At 42.5% G+C, this 17,901-nt stretch overlaps 3 protein-coding genes across 5 annotated transcripts in view; 2 read left to right on the top strand and 1 right to left on the bottom strand.

Annotated features, from left to right (window-relative positions):
- The window catches only part of IPP (intracisternal A particle-promoted polypeptide), a 58,406-nt gene extending 54,436 nt beyond the window's left edge, over nucleotides 1–3,970 (top strand). The window contains exon 10 of one of the 2 annotated variants that reach the window (XM_054489948.2): nucleotides 3,414–3,970. In XM_054489948.2, the coding sequence (XP_054345923.1) occupies nucleotides 3,414–3,418 (5 nt within the window). In that variant the 3' untranslated portion in view covers nucleotides 3,419–3,970. Of the gene's footprint in view, nucleotides 1–45; nucleotides 335–3,413 lie in introns of those variants that run through there. The other variant, XM_054489946.2, reaches the window with a different exon arrangement.
- Nucleotides 125–3,642, bottom strand: TMEM69 (transmembrane protein 69). Its single transcript, XM_054490042.2, has 2 exons — nucleotides 3,503–3,642; nucleotides 125–1,396 (listed from the first exon to the last, which is right to left on the bottom strand). The coding sequence occupies exons 1-2, from the start codon at nucleotides 3,542–3,544 to the stop codon at nucleotides 695–697; spliced, it is 744 nt and encodes a 247-aa protein (XP_054346017.1). The 5' UTR covers nucleotides 3,545–3,642; the 3' UTR covers nucleotides 125–694.
- A 3,453-nt stretch (nucleotides 3,971–7,423) lies between the features above and the next one.
- GPBP1L1 (GC-rich promoter binding protein 1 like 1) overlaps nucleotides 7,424–17,901 on the top strand; it is a 59,675-nt gene continuing 49,197 nt past the window's right edge. Inside the window, exon 1 of one of the 2 annotated variants that reach the window (XM_054489973.1) lies at nucleotides 7,424–7,604. The gene's annotated coding sequence lies outside the window, so the exon portion shown is untranslated. Of the gene's footprint in view, nucleotides 7,605–7,948; nucleotides 8,187–17,901 lie in introns of those variants that run through there. The other variant, XM_054489965.2, reaches the window with a different exon arrangement.

Raw genomic sequence — 17,901 nt, forward strand, 5'->3', positions numbered from 1 at the left:
TAACTCCTGTGAAAACTCCTCAATGGAACTACCTTTTCTTTTCAGATACTCACAGATACGAGGTGTTCCGCTTGAAGTGGGAGACTATGTGCATTCTTTTCAATGATCACAAGACTCTAACAAAGGGGATTTTTAATCTTTAATTTTCAAGACAGTTAAAATATTGAAATGTTTAAGTGGATAACTATATTATTCATAAAATGACTGAGTGAAAACTAATATACTATGAGATGAAAAGTACTTATCAGGGATTTTCAAGCTTTTGCTCAAGTAATTACTATGAAATAACAATTTCTAGAAATGAAGAACAATCTGTGAAGAATAAATTACCATTGGTGTGGGGAAAAAAGCCAAACAGAAGTAGAAAAAGGTGTAGCTGGCATACAAATGTTATCTACAGTGTATTTATATATATATATTTTTAAAACTTTTAACTAAAAAGTAAACTTTAATGTTGAAAATGCAAACTTGGGGAAGACAGAAAAGATCACACACAAGGCTGTCACTTCACACTTGGAAGGTTGCACAGCGGCTGGGCAGAGGCGCTCCTCACACTTCCCAGACGGTCAGGCGGCCAGGCAGAGGCACTCCTCACTTCCCAGGCGGGGCAGCGGCTGGGCAGAGGCGCTCCTCACTTCCAGAGGGGGCGGTGGCCGGACAGAGGTACTCCTCACTTCCCAGACTTTTATATTTTTTATACTTGACCAGGTCTCTTATGTCCTTTTTCTGGAAAACTACTTTTAACTACTAAAGTGATTATAAATGAAAAAGTGGCCAATAAAGTGACTGCTATCCTCAGGGCTTTAAACCAGTTGGGATAATGTGGTAAGAGAAAAAGTTCAAGGTGGAATGCTACCCCCATACCCATTATTACTGTGACTATGGCTTCACTAAGTCTTTCAGAAATAAGGAAGGCAAACCATGAAAAGAAAAGAGGAGCTGTACTGCTAGCTAAATTAAGGTAGTCTGGTTTGGCTGGACTACCTTCTGGTAGAGCAAAACCCCATCTGATCCCACCCAAGAAAGATAGGAAACTGGCTCCATAAGCCATCTGAGTAAAAGCTAATATGGGAATATAAGTTTTTGTCATCAGCATGACCAGTGGTGGAGCAATGAAGGGGATTAGTCCTGCCAGAGTTACATATAATGCTGGCTTTGGGCTGTCAGTTAGGTAAGTGATGGTGCTTGGTGGCCTGGCTGGAAGTGCTTGCTTCTGCTTCTTTTTAAAGCTGCAGGGGGATGTATGATAGCACTGTGTCTTGCTCATATACACTGGAAATGATGAAGAAAGCCAAGGCCTTGGAAATGGGGAAAAGTTCTGCTGGAGAGACATCTGGAGAGAAAGTATATCTGTTCTGCTGGTTCTTAGTCCCACTGGGAAAGAGTACTTCAGCATCTACAAAGAAAATAGAACCAAAAGACAAAATCAAAAATATATATATGTATCATCAGATTTTAGTCAATCCCAGTATGAAATAATTGGGATTGTTTGAAAGGAGCAAACAAAAAAGATCTGCTTTCCATTACCACATCAAACTATACAGAAAGGATGAACTAATAACTCTGAAGTGATATTATTGCTGCTAAGAGTATTAAATGGCTATACAATGTACAAAAGAAACCACTGAACACAAATCAGTGATATATTTCAACCTACCACTTAATCTTATTCCATAAGAAAAACATCTGAAAGAGGAGCAGGTAAAGACTAGATCTTCAGAATTTGGCCTTCTAAACTGCCTCTTTTATTTATAAATAGCAAAAGCAGCAGTACTAATTACCACGGGAATGCTGTTTTTCTATGGAGAAAATAAATCTACCTTCCAACTTAGCTTTATAAACACCACATACTTTTCACAGTTCCACGCCTTTGTGTATGCTGTGCCTAGAATTCTAGCTCTTACTACTTTTCTATCTAGGAAACTTACCTCAACATTCAACATTCAACTTAAAGCTTTCCTTTACCCTTCTACGGTCTGATTTAATGCTCCTATAGTAAGTACCCTGTGCACACTTCCATCATAATTCTTCTCACAGTGAATTAAAATTGTGTGTTTACTTGTCTTTGTCTCAGTAGACTTGAGAGCCAGGACCGTATTTTTTTCCTTATCTTAAAATCCCCAGTGTACACGGGGATTTCATTGTACACGGGCAAAGTAATAACCTTTCCTGCTGATTCTGTGTTTTAGTGACCAGACTTCAACTAAAAAGTGTTTCATTGAAGAAAAAATTGAAGTTATTGAAGAATCTCAGTGATTACTCAAACATGCTAGGAATGGTTCCATCTTGGAACCATTTCCCTGTTTCCATATTTACTGCTCTTCCCTCAGTTACTTATTTCTGATCCCCTGCCATTTATAAGTCCAATCCTACATCTTGACACTACCTATTCCCCTTCCCTGCTTTATAGTTCTCCACAGCATTTACCAGTTGATGTATTAATTTTAATTTTTATTTTTTTCAGACTGAGTTTTGCTCTATCACCCAGGCTGGAGTGCAGTGGTACAATCTCTGCTCACTGCAACCTCTGCCTCCCAGGTTCAAGCGATTCTCTGCCTCAGCCTCCCAAGTAGCTGGCATTACAGGCGTCCGCCACCACGCCCAGCTAATTTTTGTATTTTTAGTAGAGACAGGGTTTCACCATGTTGTCCAGGCTGGTCTCAAACTCCTGACCTCAAGTGATCTGCCCGCCTTGGCATCCCAAAGTTTTGGGATTACAGGAGTGAGTGACCATGCCTGGCCTTATTTTTTTTAATTTTTATTTTTTGAGATGAAGTCTTCCTGCGTCACCCAGGCCAGAGTGCAGTGGCACAATCTTGGCTGACTGCAACCTCTGCTTCCTGGGTTCAAGTGATTCTTCTGCCTCAGCCCTCCATGTAGCTGGGACTATAGGCACCCACTACCATGCTGAGCTAATTTTTGTGTTTTTCAGTGGAGACAAGGGTTTTACCATGTTGGCCAGGCAGGTATTGAACTCCTAACCTCAAGTGATCCACCTGCCTCAACCTCCCAAAGTGCTGGGATTTCAGCCATAAGCCACAGCACCTAGCCAATTTTTTTTTTTTTTTTTGAAAACATCATCTTGCTGTGTCACCCAGGCTGGAGTGCAGTGGCATGATCTCAGCTCACTGCAGCCTCAACCTCCTGGGCTCAAATGATCCTCCTCCCTCAGCCTCCCAGGTAGCTGGGACTATAGGCGTGTGACCCCATGCCCAGCTAATTTTTTGTATAGATGAGGTTTTGCCATGTGCCCAGACTGGTCTTGAACTCCTTGAGCTCAAGTGATCCACCCACCTCGGCCTGCCAAATTGCTGGGACTACAGGCATGAGCCACTGCACCCAGCCTGACATAATAAACATTTTACTTACTTGTATTTTACTTAACTCTTCCTTCCATCACCTGAATACACAAGGGTAAGGATTTTTGTCTTTTTCACTGCTACTGACCTAGCCCAAGCAATATTTGGCAAACAGTGCTCAAATATCTGCTGAATAAACCAACCTTTGAAGATGCTTGAGAAAACTTCTGGATGAAGCGAAGCATACTGGCCCCTATTGAAAGTCTTGTTCAGGAAGATGCCAGGCAGTTCTGATTAACATGTTGTTAACAGCTAAGCGGAGGCACTGAATCAGGGGCATGTTTCTGTGTATAACACAAGATGTCACTTAATTTTCCTCATTTTATACATTAATTTTTAAATAGTAGTAATTCATGAATATAACACTTTCCTTTGAAAAGAATCATTAATGTTTTCAAACTATCGGTAACACAGTAACGAAATAGATCCTTTTAGTACCTGAACTGTTCTTTTAGCTTTGGCTGTCTAGTGTAATAGAAAGAGTAATGCACATAGAGATTTTACAGATACTTCCATCATTTCCTAGCTGTGTGACACTGGGCAAATTGCTTGAGTACCAGTTTTCCCATCTTTAAAATGAAGGGTCTTCTAAATGGCGTTTTTGTGAAATTAAAAAAAAAAAACAAAAAACTGGAAGATCATAGCTTGTTTCCTTTTTTCCTCCTTATTTATTTTGGGGCTTAAGAGTTCACAACTCAAAATAACGATAGTACCAACCAATATAATTTAGGTTTTTTTATTTGTTTGTTTGTTTTGAGACAAGAGTCTCGCTGTGTCGCCCAGGCTGGAGTGCAGTGGCGCGATCTTGGCTCACTGCATCATCTGCCTCCCGGGTTCAAGCGATTCTTGTGCCTCAGCCTCTCAAGTAGCTGGGATTACAGGCTCCTGCCACCATGTCCGGCCAATTTTTGTATTTTCAGGAGAGATGGGGTTTCGCCATGTTGGCCAGGCTGGTCCTGAACTCCTGACCTCAGGTGATCCCCCTGCCTAGGCCTCCCAAAGTGTTGGGATTACAGGCATGAGCCACCGCACCCGGTGAGCATTAACTCATTTAATGCTAAAATAACCTCATTAAGTTAGTACTGAGAAAGAATAGCCTGTTGGAGTGCAGACTTTGGTGTCAAACTTGGTTGGAATCCTGGCTCCACTACTTATTAGCTGTGTGTCTTTGAACAAATTATTTAACCTTGTTATGGTGCAGTTCATTCACCTTTGAAATAAGGGTACTAATTCATAGGGTTGATGTAACTTTTTTTTTTTTGGATACAGGGTCTCGCTCTGTCACCCAATCTGGAGTGCAGTGGCGTGATCTCCACTGTCTGCAGCCTTGACCTCCTGGGGTCGAGGGATCGACCCTCTAAGGAGCTGGGACTACAGGCCACGCCACCATGCCCAGCTAATTTTTTTTTTTTTTGAGACGGAGTCTTGCTCTGTCGCCCAGGGTGGAGTGCAGTGGTGCCATCTCAGCTCACTGCAAGCTTCGCCTCCCAGGTTCACACCATTCTCCTGCCTCAGCCTCCTGAGTAGCTGGGACTACAGGCATGTGCTACCACGCCCAGCTCATTTTTTGTATTTTTAGTAGAGACGGAGTTTCACCATGTTAGGATGGTCTCGATCTCCTGACCTCGTGATCCGCCTGCTTCGGCCTCCCAAAGTGCTGGGATTACAGGCGTTAGGCACCGTGCCTGGCCCCAGTTTTTGTATTTTTTGTATAGAACGGGTTTGCCATATTGCTCAGGCTGGTCTTGAACTCCTGAGCTCAAGCAATCCACCTGCCTCGGCCTCCCAAAGTGCTGGGATTACAGGTGTGTGCCACTTAGCTTGATATAACACTTAATAAGTTACTACATGTAAATAGCTGAGAACCGTCCCTGACACAAAGCACTTTACACAGGAGGGACTGATTAAAAACTCTAATGTAAGCAGCCAGTAAAAACAGGTGAATGATAATATGGATCTAGATCTGACGATTTCATTCTTAACCAGAATGAGATGTCTAAAAAAACCTACAGTTGCTGCTTAATTTTAAAAAATCGATTGGGCAGGGCGCAGTGACTCGCTCCTGTAAGCCCAGCAGTTTGGGAGGCCAAGGTGGGTGGATCACGAGGTCAGGAGTTCGAGACCAGCCTGGCCAACATAGTGAACCTCCCCACTGTCTCTACTAAAAATACAAAAAATTAGCTGGGCGTGGTGGCAGGCACCTGTAATCCCAGCTACTAGGGAGGCTGAGGCAGGAGAATTACTTGAACCTGGGAGGCGGAGGTTGCAGTGAGCCGAGATCGCGCCATTGCACTCCAGCCCACGCGACAGTGCGAGGCTCCGTCTCAAAAAAAAAAAAAAAACGATTGAACTAATTTATTGATCACAGATCTTAGGGCTGGGTCAAGAAATCCTGTATACCAGTTAATGTCTTCATGCTATACTTAAGGAAGCAAGTAGGGAGGTAAGTTATCCTGGGCTTCCGAGTAGAATTTATATCACACCCACACCCACCCACCTGAGCCCCAGACCAAAATGCCCGCAGAGCGTACCCATCACTTTTGTTCAAAATCACTTTCTTCGTAAGGACTTTCCAGACCACTCCATTTAAAATCTCAACCATCCCCCCACCTTTGGAAACTCCCTTTCCTCTGTGGCACGTGCTTTCCAACTAGTGGTAAAAAGTGATAACCTAAAGTCCAGGGACGGCAGGTGATGCGAGATTAAGGACTGAGGCTCAAAAGCTTAATCCTCCTAACATAAATGAAAAAGCTCAATATTCCCATTGCCCTGGTGGGAAGACTGCAAACTGCCAGCTTCAAACTGACCTCTGAGAAAGGAAGGCTGGGTTTAGACGCCAGTGTCTTCGGGAAACCCTGCCCGAGAGTGCCCGCGTCTCCAATTTACTACCAAACTTTGGTGCCCTCCCATCCCAACGTCGCAAATTTACTACCAACCCTTGGTGCCTCCCATCCCAACCTGCACCTGTGGCGACTTTGAGACTTGCCAGCGTTGCACGGAGAGAAGGAAAACAACCGCAACAATAGCCCAGGTCCACTGGAAAGGCACTTCCGGCAAGTGGATTCAGAGAGGCCCCTACTTCCTGAGGGCTGAAAAAAATGAGTCCGGGTAGGGACTTCACCTGCGCTAACTGGTTCCTAGGCCCGGCTTTCTGTTTGGGGGCCATTCTTAATTTCTAGTTGAATCCAGATGTTGAACTGCCCTTGACTTTCTATTCCAGGGCTCCCAGGCAGCAGAATCTGCCCACAGAGTTCGGGAAAGTAGAGTGCAAGTACTGAAACAATCTCAGAATGATGGTGGTGAAGGAAGGTGAGACTTGGGATTTTAGGCCCAGTGTGACCTGGAATTGCTTGCCATCTGTGGAACTTATGTTTTACTTTGCAAAACAGGGTTTATAAGGCCTATGGGGACACATCTCACTCTGCATTACGGCCCTTTACTATCATTTAGAGGGGGAAAAAGCCCAGTTCTTACATCCATTTTCTTTGCTAGGACCTAGAAACTTCATTAAGGGTTAAAGAGCACAAGAGCAGGATTTTCACTTCCATGAAAGGTGTGGTGATAAGGGCCCTAGGCTTGGGGGTGGTTCGGAAAGTCTGATCATTTCTCCTGCTGCCCTCGGCTTTATTTCTTGGCTATGTGACCTTGGGCAAGTCCCTTCTCTTATCTAGACTTGTTTCACAGGAAATGGCACCAGGCAATCTTAGTGTCCTTCCGTGTCTATGGATAAAGCTGAAGACATGTAATACGAGATCTCAGGGGCCCACGCTGGCCAGTCCCTCCAATCCTCCGGATTCTAGGTAGTCTAGCTTCCTGGTTGCCAGCCATTACACGGTTTAGCTTTCCGTGCCGGATGGAACTACAGCGAAGTCTTCCTTAATAGTAATAGCTTTTAGTCGAGCTAGGCCTTCAGTTTTATTGCCATCTCTGTCATGGCAGCGCCGCCCCTTCCAGTAGTGCGATACCCAATGAGACTTCAGGTAGGAGAAACGGCACTGTCACAAACGCAGGCTCTCGCCGGAATCCCACCCTTCGCTGGGACGGGGGAGTGACGCCTGCGCTCCAGAACTACTACTCCCAGCGGGTAGCGCGGCCGACGCAGCCGCGCAGCCTCCGGGGCCAGGCCGTGTGGCCCGCTGGGGGCTGGAGTCTCAACGACGCGCACACGTGAAGTAAGGAGCGGAAGGTGGGAAAGGGCCGGAAAACACACGTTCCTCCGAAACCGGTTTGCAAGTCCTTGTAGAGGTAGTTTCGGGACGCGCACTGGCCCAGGGGCGGGCTGTGGGAGGGTGAAGAAAAAAGGGATACACATATGCATACCCACCCACTCATTAATACGCGCCCAGGCCCTGGAAGTGAGCAGGGGGGTTAGAAGGGGCGTAGTAAATTAGGCTTGTCCCTGCCTCAGGCGGCACGAGGAAAGGCAGAGGACTCAATTCTGTAGGGGGCAGAGGCGACCACGCGTCGCCTCAAGCGGCGAGGAAGGGAGCCGGGGGCGCGGCAGGGCATAACCGTCGTTCTGGAGGCCGAACGTTGGCAGCTTAGGGAACTGGCGTCCGGCAGGGTCGCCGGAGCAGGTCTCTTGCGCATGCGCTTCTTCAGGTGGGCGTGTGTAAGGCGGAGTCGGACGGGGGAGGGGAGGGCCGTGCTGCTCGTCGCTCCTCCTCCTCCTCCCGCTCTGCCCCTCCTGGACCTTGTGGGCCGGGCAGCCATTTTGGGAAGAGCTTTGTTATGGTTGTGGACTAGCCGCCTCTGCCGGGCCGACGAGCTGGGGACGCGTCCTCAGACGCAGCGTCTAGTCCCTGGCCATAGCTCCGCCGCTGCCCGGTGAGTGGGAGTTTGGGAAACGGGGCAGTAGGAGATCTTGGAGTCGTTCTGGCGCGGGGCTCCGCCCGGTGCCTAACCAACCGGCTGTTAAAACTAGTTGAAAGAAGCTCCCACACAGGTGGTTGGGTGTAGGTCCGACCCGAGAGGGGCGAGCGGAGCCCACGGGTCAAGTGGTTCGGACGCGGCACCCCCGCCACCCCCGTGCATGGAGCTTTGCACGCGAGCGTCGCCGGGGCTCCGCGAAAGCGCTCCTACTTTAACTTCGGTCGTCGGGTCGGAACGCTCACCTGCGGCTCTTTGGCTCCTCTCCAGGCGATCCGGCTTGGTGCTGGTTGAGTGACTTGGCTTACGGGTTTTTTCTTTCCTTCTTGAAATGAGAGCTAAGGGCTTTTGTTTTCCTTCAAAGGAAAAGCTAAGGAGGAAAAAGTGTAAGTCAAATGTTGGATATCTGAGGGGAAAAAAGTTTTAACCCCCAGCTTTCCGGTTCTCTGTGGTAGCGAGGTGTTTTCGTTTAGATTGAGTGTATCCAATATCAACCAACCTTCTTTCCTTGGAGAGGTGGGGAAAGCTGGTCGATCCTGAAATGTTTTAAGTGTTATTTTTTTTCTCTTGTTTTAAATCTAGTTCTCCCCAACCCGTGAAATTCGAAAGACAGTCTGAATCTAAAATGGCTGTAGCTTGGGGAAGTGCCCTGCCCTTCGATTACTTAAATACATTAACGTTTAAAGATTTTAGTCATTTCCCTTGTGGGGACATTAACTGAATCTTTTGATATTTTGGTTTTTTGCAATTGGTGTCTCACCTTTAACTCTCCTTATGCTAGGTGAAAACAAAGGTGAGGCTCACAAAGTTGACTATTCCAAAAGTTTACATAAGAATGGGTGCGGTGCGGTGGTGTGTGTGTTTAATAGTTGCTTATAGTTTTGAAATTGTGCTGTGGTGTCAATTTTATCTGCCAACTTTGTTCTCTGAAGTTGGCTTGTCATATTTGTTGAAATATTTTTAACGTTGATATTTATTGCTTACCAGAAAAATACAGAGTTAATAATAGTGGTTCATGTTTTAGTTTAGTAGTAAGTCATGTTCTTGTGTAAACCTTATCCAAAAGTAAAGTGACTGGTAGTTACTCCTCATTAGACTTATATTTGTAACTTAGTAGACTGCTGATCTTTTCTAAGGTCTTTTATATCCAATATTTGAAAGGAAATTAGGGTGCTATTAAGTTTGAGATATTTACTAGAATAGTGTAAGACATTTTAACAAGTGAAAACATACTTTAGGTATGGAGTGCCTGATTGTCGTGCCCTTTTGAACAAGAGACTGTCTTTTGTTTTTTTTTTTTGAATCGATAGATCCAGAAGTTTAAACAAAAAGTCATAGATTGGAAACCAAAACCAATAAATTTCAGTATTTGGAAAGGTGCTGAAGCTTGTATCTATTTAAAAGATAAAAGAGTGAAATGCTAATTGTGAATGAGAACTTTGAAATTAATAGTAAAATAAACTGTCATCTTTCCTAGGGAGTCAGTTTTCAATGTGCCTTTTGACGTTTTTTCAAATACAAAAGTTGGTTTTTGTTAATACCCCTAGGATTTTTTTTTGTTAAATTATTTTGGTGGTTTTACAGGAATAATATTTAAAGTTTTTAATAGAAATTACAAGCTAGTTGCTTTGTGTTTTGTCACTGTTAACTACTAAACTGGAGTGAGATCTTACTTTTTTGGGGGAGTACTCAGTGGTTTGTACATGTTAATATAAACATTCAATTGATTCTGGATGGTGTCTTTATCAGAGCTCTTAATTTGTGGTGTGGGGGGAACTCTTGGGGAAACCTCTTTATTTTGGGTGAATTCAATTTACTAGATTGCTCTAAGCTGTTAAAATGCTTAGCTGAGGAGGACACAGTCAACCATTTAAATTTAGACTGATAAGAAATCTGGTGCACATTTCTGCTTATAATTCATTTTTAATTTTGAGTTAAAGATAAGACACAATCGTGAATCATACTTCAGAAGATTGCGTATCTTTATTTTATGGTTATAACTCTGATGTGCCAGGGACTGACTGCTGTTTAAAGTGCTTTGTATTTGTTACTTACTTTTTTTTCCTTCTTTTCTTTTTCTTTTTTTTTTTTGAGACGGAGTTTCACTCTTGTCGCCCAGGCTGGAGTGCAGTGGCTTGATTTCTGTTCACTGCAACCTCCGCCTCCTGGGTTCAAGCGATTCACCTGTCTCAGCCCCCGGAGTAGCTGGTATTACAGGGGCTCACCACCACGCCTGGCTAATTTTTTGTATTTTTAGCAGGGATGGGTTTTCACCATGTTGGCCAGGTTGGTCTTGAACTCCTGACCTCAGGTGATCTGCCTGCCTTGGCCTCCCCGAGTGCTGGGATTACAGTCATGAGCCACCGCCCCCAGCTTGTTGTTTACTTTTATAAGTATACTGGTTCATTTGTTTTGTTTTGTTTTGATACGGGGTCTCACTCTGTCACCCAGATTGGAGTGCGGTGGCGTGATTTTGGCCCACTGCAACCTCCACCTCTCAGACTTAAGCAGTCCTTCCACCTCAACCTCCCTAGTAGCTGGGACGACAGGTGCGTGCCACCGCACCCAGCTCATTTTTTTTTTATTTGTATTTTGTTAGGAGGGGGAGGGTTCATCATATTGCCCAAGCTGGTCTCGAACTCAGGGACTCAAGCAGTCTGCTCACTTTGGCCTCCCAAAGTGTTGGGATTACAGGCGTGAGCCACAGTGCCAGGTCTAAGTAGATATTGTTTTATACCCTATTTTGTAGTTGAGGAAAAGGAGTCCAGAGACTCATCCAGCTAGTAGGTAACAGTCTATATTCAGGCCTGGCACGGTGGCTCACTCCTGTAATCCCAGCACTTTGGGAGGCCGAGGCGGGCGGATCACGAAGTCAGGAGATATGGAGACCATCTTGGCTAACACGGTGAAACCCCGTCTCTACTAAAAGTACAAAAACTTAGCTGGGCGTGGTGATAGGCGCCTGTAGTCCCAGCTACTCGGGAGGCTGAGGCTGGAGAATGGCATGAATCCGGGAGGCAGAGCTTGCAGTGAGCCGAGATCGCGCCACTGCACTCCAACCTGGGGACAGAGTGAGACTCCCTCTCAAAAAAAAAAAAAAAAAAAAAAAAAAAAAGCCTATATTCAAATTTAGGCAATCTAAGTTGTTGTGTTGTTGTGTTTAACTTAACTGTTATGGTCACTGCCTTTAAACATGAAAGTAAGACTGTTGGTCTAAAAGATGAAAGGCACACAAAATTTTAAAGGATTCCAACTAAAAAAAAAACTAATGGGAAAGGCAAATTTTGGTGTATTTATGGTTGTTCAGATAGATGAGGGGAAAAATAACATACCACCTCATAAGTGGCTGTAGTTGCTGTTGTCTGGAATTTAATACGTGGTTGTGCTGTTAGAGACCTAATTGCCCAAGTTACTTCTAAATCAGACTCAGTGTTTCCTATTTCCCACTGAAATCTGCCTCAAACAGCCTATAATCAAACTTGAAAAATAGTTCAGTAAGAGGAACTGAACTTTTGTCCACAGGTATACTTTAACTGAGGTAGATATATTTCTAATGTTATGTAAATTGAATTTTTATAGGTGATTTCAAATGTGCTAGGCAAACATTTAAAAGAGCCTATTATTTTTCCTTACTAAGCCAAATAATTGATCTGTTAGCTGAATCATTTTTCAGCTAAAACAGCTCAATCATTTATTTTTGTTAAGAAACTAGGGATTGGGAGTATCTAGATGACCATAAAACAAAGAGCTTTACGGTTTAACAGATAATACTTAATAGTTGGAGGATAATATAAAAAGCAATTACTCTTAAAGGAGTTGATTTTAACAAACTCATTAAGTTCACCTTCCTTTTCTAAGATAAAAACCACTTTGCCCTTTGTTAACCAGAGGTCAGGCTAGAGAATCACAAGAATGAACAAAGTTTTAGTATCCTTTTCTGAGCAGTAGGTCTATTTGTGTGGAGTAAGTTTTTTTCCCCCAGAAAAATCTCATTTGGTTAAGTTTAGCTATACTTTAAATTGAGCTTGCAAACTCTGTTTCTGCTTAAGTTTAAAAGTTTCGTATATAAAGAAATTATTGTCTGAATTATTGCTGTCTTTAAAGTTTATAAGTATATAGAAAAGTTGGTTTTGGGGCTGTTTAGTTAATTTGAAAGTAGAGCTTTTCCAGTTTTTGTGCTGTTTGTAAATTTTTCTACTTTTTAATTCGTCTTACCATGTATGGCAGGAAGGGCAGTAGGAACCATTTATTGTGGGCTTCATAAACTTAGATGCTGTAATAGAGTCAATTATGTAATCTTATTATTCCTTACTATTTAAAGAAGTAGATATTAACCCTTCTACAAGAGAGTATACAGAGGTTCCAAGAAGTTAGGTAATTTCGGTAACATAGAGATGGAGATTTGGGCTGCTTTCTGTGATTCCAAAGCATAGTTTCCACCATAGCACACAGAGAAATGGCATAGTATGGTAATCAGCGGTTGGCTTTGTAGCCAGACCATTTGGGTTCGAATCTCAGCTTTGCTGCTTACAGCTTTGTGACTTTGAGTGAATTACTTAAATGAGACTGTTTGCCTGTTTCTTCATCTGTTAAATGGGGACAATAATAGTACCTTCTCCTAGGGTTGTTGTAATAAATAATATTTGTAGAATTCTTAAAATAATGTCTGATGGTAAGAACTTCATGATTATTAGAGAAGTTGTCTGTATTGAACATCCTTTTACACACCAATCCAATGAAATTCAGTGAAATCTGCACAGATGAGTTGCACACGGAGTGGTGTTTTTCTTTCTTAGATACTACTTTTCTGTTGACTTTTGTAATTTATTTGAATCAAGATCTAGGTCCCACAAACTGCAATTGGCTGCCATTTTAAATACCTTAATTTGCATATTTCTCCTCAGTTTTTTTCCTTGTACTTTGTTGAAGAAACCAGGTCATTCATCCTGCAGTTTCCCACATTCTAGATTTTCTTGATTCGTTGTAAATTGGTAGTTGGATATAGAGGCTTAGATTGAGATTTGATTTGGAGATAGAGAAGACTGAGAAGACTAAATTTGTTAGGTGATTCTGTGTATTTGGGGATTTTTATTTTCTGGTTTGTTCAGTGGTTCTCATCTGTATCTTTTTTTGCAATTTCTCTGTTGGGCAACATAGAATAACTTTATGGGTTATTTACTCTCGTTTGAGATGCTATGTAAAGTGGAGTGTTTGGTTTGCTTTGGTGCCCAATTCAGTATTAACTTTTCCAGGTAGTTTCTTTCCTGCCTTTTTTTTTCCTACTTGTATATTTATTCTGTTATAAAATTGAGCCAAGTATCACGGGTTTTCAGTGTTTTTATTTCCTGGTTTTGATTACTAAGGAATAGTTGTCTCAGCATATTCAATCTGAAAATTTCTCAAAATTGAATTTTTTTTCCTATTTTCTACACTCCTACTATTAGGCATTTTATTATTTGCACTTATGGTATACTCACTGTAGGCTAGGCACTATTCTTTTTTCTTTTTGCAGGGAACAACATCCAGGCATTACTCTTAACACTTTATATACATTCACTCATTTAATCAACAATTCAAGAGTCTCCAAATTAGGTAGGTATTTGGGACAAAAAGACGTGAAATAACTTGTTCAAAGTCACACAGCTAGTGTGTGACAGAGCCATCTAGGTCCAGAATTTGCTATTCTAACTTAAAAATTAATATTTGCATTGGAAGCGAAGCTTATCTTGAGAAGAGATTTTTAGAGATGCTTGTAAAATGATTCTTTTTTAAAAAAAAGTATGTCTCAGCCGGTCATGGTGGCTCACACCTGTAATGTCAGCACTTTGGGAGGCTCAGGCAGGCGGATCACATGAGGCCAGGAGTTTAAGACCAGGCTGGTGAACATGGTGAAACCCTGTCTCTACTAAAAATACAAAAATTAGCCGGACGTGGTGGTGAATGTCTGTAATCCCAGCTGCTCTGGAGGCTGAGGCACTAGTATCACTTTCACCCGGGAGGTGGTGGTTGCAGTGAGCCAAGACTGTGCCATTGAACTCCAGCCTAGGTGACACAGCGAGACTCCTGTCTCAAAAAAAAAAAAGGCGTGTCTCAATCTGTTAGTCACTACTGTTAAATCACTCAATTGTTTAAAAAAAACTATAGTTTTGAAAATGTTACAGATAGCCTGTTTACTTGTAATCATAGGGAAATACAGCCTTTTGGTGCTGCTGAAACTGATAAAAGTTTATTTATTTTGTAGAGACAAGGTCTTGCTCTGTTGCTCAGATTGGAGTGCAGTGGCATGATCATAGCTCACTGTAGCTTTGACCTCCTAGGCTCAAGTGATCCTCCCACCTCAGCTCCATCCTGGGCCCCCACCCCCCGCCCTGCTGGGAATACAAGTGTGCGCCAGCATGCCTGGCTAATTTTTTTTTTTTTTTTGTATAGATAAGAGTCTCTCACTGTTGTCCAGGCTGGTCTTGAACTTCTGGACTCAAGCAATTCCTCCCATCTTTGCCTCCCCACATGATGGGATTACAGGCATGAGCCACTGTGCCTCGCCTAAAATTACTTTTTAGGAAATTTTTTTGGAACAATGAAGTAGAAGAAGGCATAGTAATTCAAGTTGATTCCAAATGGCAAGACTGGCAGGATTCCTGTGTTGGACATTCTACTAATTGGGCTTTAAAATGATCCTTTGTTGTTTCTTTTGTCTGTTTACCATTTTAGCCCCCTTCCGGTATTGCTTTTTTGTGAATCTTATTGGGAGAGGATGCTGGAAAGGTTGGGTGCACACATACACATACCACGTAGATAAACTTTCTGTGCTGGACCCCTGGCAGCTAGAGCTGGGTCATGTTACCCAAGCTGTGCCAGTCAGATGCCCTTCACTTTGGGGACTTGCACCAGAAGTGAGAGATGCAAAGATGCAAGGACCGTTTGGAATTCATTCCAGTGGCTGTTGGTGGTGGCATTACTAGCTGGAGCAGTTTCCTAAGCAGGCTCTTCCTGTGGCATGACCTTGGCAGGGGTTTTGAATGCTTAGCTTCCTTTGGTTTTTGGTGTTTGCCAAGTCAAGGGAGCCTCTCCTTCGTTCTCTGAATTCCCAGGGTTCTTCTGATAAATTCCTTTTTAAACCTTGTCAGACAATTTTCTCTTTTATCTGCCCCAATTCTCAAAAGTGATAGTTCTCAACCTTTTAAAATTTATCTGGGGTAAGGCCTGGACATCAGTGGTTTATTAAAACTCTCCGTGTGATTCTTTTTATTATTACAGAAGCAGTGTAAGGGTAATGTAGAATATTAGACTATATAGATATGCAAAAATCAAGCCTTGGCATTCCCATCACACAGGAGTTACTACTGTTAACAACTCGGTGCATTTTTTTCCAGATTGTCATCTAAGCGCATATATTTAGGTTTCTATTTTTATTTTACTAAATGAGATCAACTTGCTTTTTTTAGTTGGTGATACCCACTTTCCATGTGAGTAAATGATCATTTCTTCTAATACCCAGGTGCTATTCAAATTTCTCCAGCTGATCCAAAAAAATGTTTATTACAGCTAGCTATCCAAGCCATTATCTGATTCAGGACCTTGTTGCAAATGTTTAATTTATCTCTATCTTTTTAGTGTAGTATAGTCTTTATTTTTCAGTGACACTGATTTTGAGACTGTGTCACTTACCCTAGAGTGGTTTGGTATGATCGCATCCTTATGGTATTATTTAGCTTTTTTTTTTTTAATTCCTGTATTTTTCTCTAAAGTTTATAGCTGACAGATTGATGGATTCACCTTTAAACATTGTTGGCTAAAATACAGCATAGCAATTCCTCATTTTGCATTGTATCACAAAAGACATTGTAATGCTAAGATTGGTTCTTTACTAAGGTAGTCCTATCTATATATTAAACAATCTTTCCCCTTAGAACAAGAAACTAATTTGCATGGTGTTACCTTGGTGGCGAAGGATTTCCCAGTCCTTTATCAATCGTTGGTCTTAATTTTTGGGGGAATAGCTTCATTGAGCTGTAATTTATATAACAAAATACACTTATTTAAAGTGTTCAATTTAGTGGTTTTTAGTATATTTGGATTTGTACAACCATTGGTACTAACTGTAGAACATTTTCATCATCCCAAAATAAACTGTAACCATTACCAGTCATTCTTTATTCCTCTCTAGCTCTAGACCACCACTAATCTACTTTCTCTCTCTCTGGATTTGCCTATTCTGGATGTTTCATATAAATATACCATGTGGTCTTTTGTGTCTGGCTTCATTCATGTAGCATAATGGATGAAGGTTCATCCATGTTGTAGGATGTTATCAGTATTTCTTGGGGTCATGGGTGATTAGGATTAATGGATCATAGAGGTTTTACAACTTGTTTGCCAGTTTCCAAAGTGGTTGTGTGCCAGTGTACACTCTAATCAGCAATATATGAGAATTCTTTATGCCTCATCTTCATTAACACTTTATGTGTCAGAATTTCTTTTGCGAGTTTGATAGGTGTAAAATAGTCTCATGATTTGATTCAGGTTTTAAGAGAATGAATTAGTGAATAATTCGAGATAATGTTCTATATTGTGCTTTATATTACGTTATAGCACTTCACATGATTTCTCTCATGCACCTCTTACGGGTACAGAAATCCCGTTGTTGTCGTTGAATTTGTGATAGAAGTACAATTTTTTGTTCGTTTATATTTTTTTCTTTTCCTAGCCACTACAGGGATTTTGTTTATTAGACTCCATAATAGACTTTACATATTCCATGCTAATCACCACAGTATTAGGTACTTTCTCTTTGTTTTTGCTTTTGTGAAACAGGGTCTCACACTGTAGCACAGGCTGGAGTGTAGTGGCATGATCATCACAGCTCACTGTAGCCTTGACTTCCCAGGCTCCCACCCCAGCCTTCCAAGTAGTTGGTACTACACCACCACTATGCCTGGCTAAAATTTTTTTTTTTTTTTTTTTTTTTTTTTCCTGAGACGAATCTTCCTCTGTCACCCAGGCTGGAGTGCAGTGGCGCAATCTCAGCTTACTCACTGCAACCTCCGCCTCCTAGGTTCAAGCAGTTCTCCTGTCTTAGCCTCCCGAGTAGCTGGGACTACAGGCATATGCCACCATGCGTGGCTAATTTTTGTATTTTTTGTAGAGATGGGGTTTCACCACATGGGCCAAGCTGGTCTCAAACTCCTGACCTCAAGTGATCCACCTGCCTCAGCCTCCCAAAGTGCTGGAATTACATGCGTGAGCCACTGTACTGGCCCTTTTTTTTTTTTTTTTTTTTGGTAGAGATCTTGCCATGTGGCCCAGGTTGATGGCAAACTCCTGGGCTCAAGTGATCCTCCCTCTTCGGCCTCCCAAAGTATTGGGATTACAGGCATGAGCCACCGTTCCTGGCCAAGTACTTTGTTGTTGTTGTTGCTGTTTTGAGACAAGGTCTGTCTGTGTCACCCAGGCTGGAGTGCAGTGGCACAATCATGGCTCACTGCAGCTTAGACCTCCCGGATTCAAGTGATCCTCCCACTTCAGCTCCCAAGTAGCTGGGACTACAGGCATGTGCCACCATGCCTAATTATTTTTTTTTTTAATTAATTTTTTTTTTTTGAGACAGAGTTTCACTCTTGTTGCCCAGGCTGGAATGCAGTGGTGCAGTCTCGGCTCACTACAGCCTCCGCCT

This window comes from Pongo pygmaeus, chromosome 1, assembly GCF_028885625.2.
Source record: "Pongo pygmaeus isolate AG05252 chromosome 1, NHGRI_mPonPyg2-v2.0_pri, whole genome shotgun sequence".
Classification (NCBI taxonomy): Eukaryota; Metazoa; Chordata; class Mammalia; order Primates; family Hominidae; genus Pongo; species Pongo pygmaeus.

Coding starts and splice junctions, on each gene's coding strand:
- TMEM69 (XM_054490042.2), bottom strand. CDS start 3,544: ATGCTTCGCTTCATCCAGAAGTTTTCTCAAGCATCTTCAAAG. Junction 1,397..3,502: donor TTTCTCAAGCATCTTCAAAG/GTTGGTTTATTC, acceptor TTTTCTTTGTAG/ATGCTGAAGTACTCTTTCCC.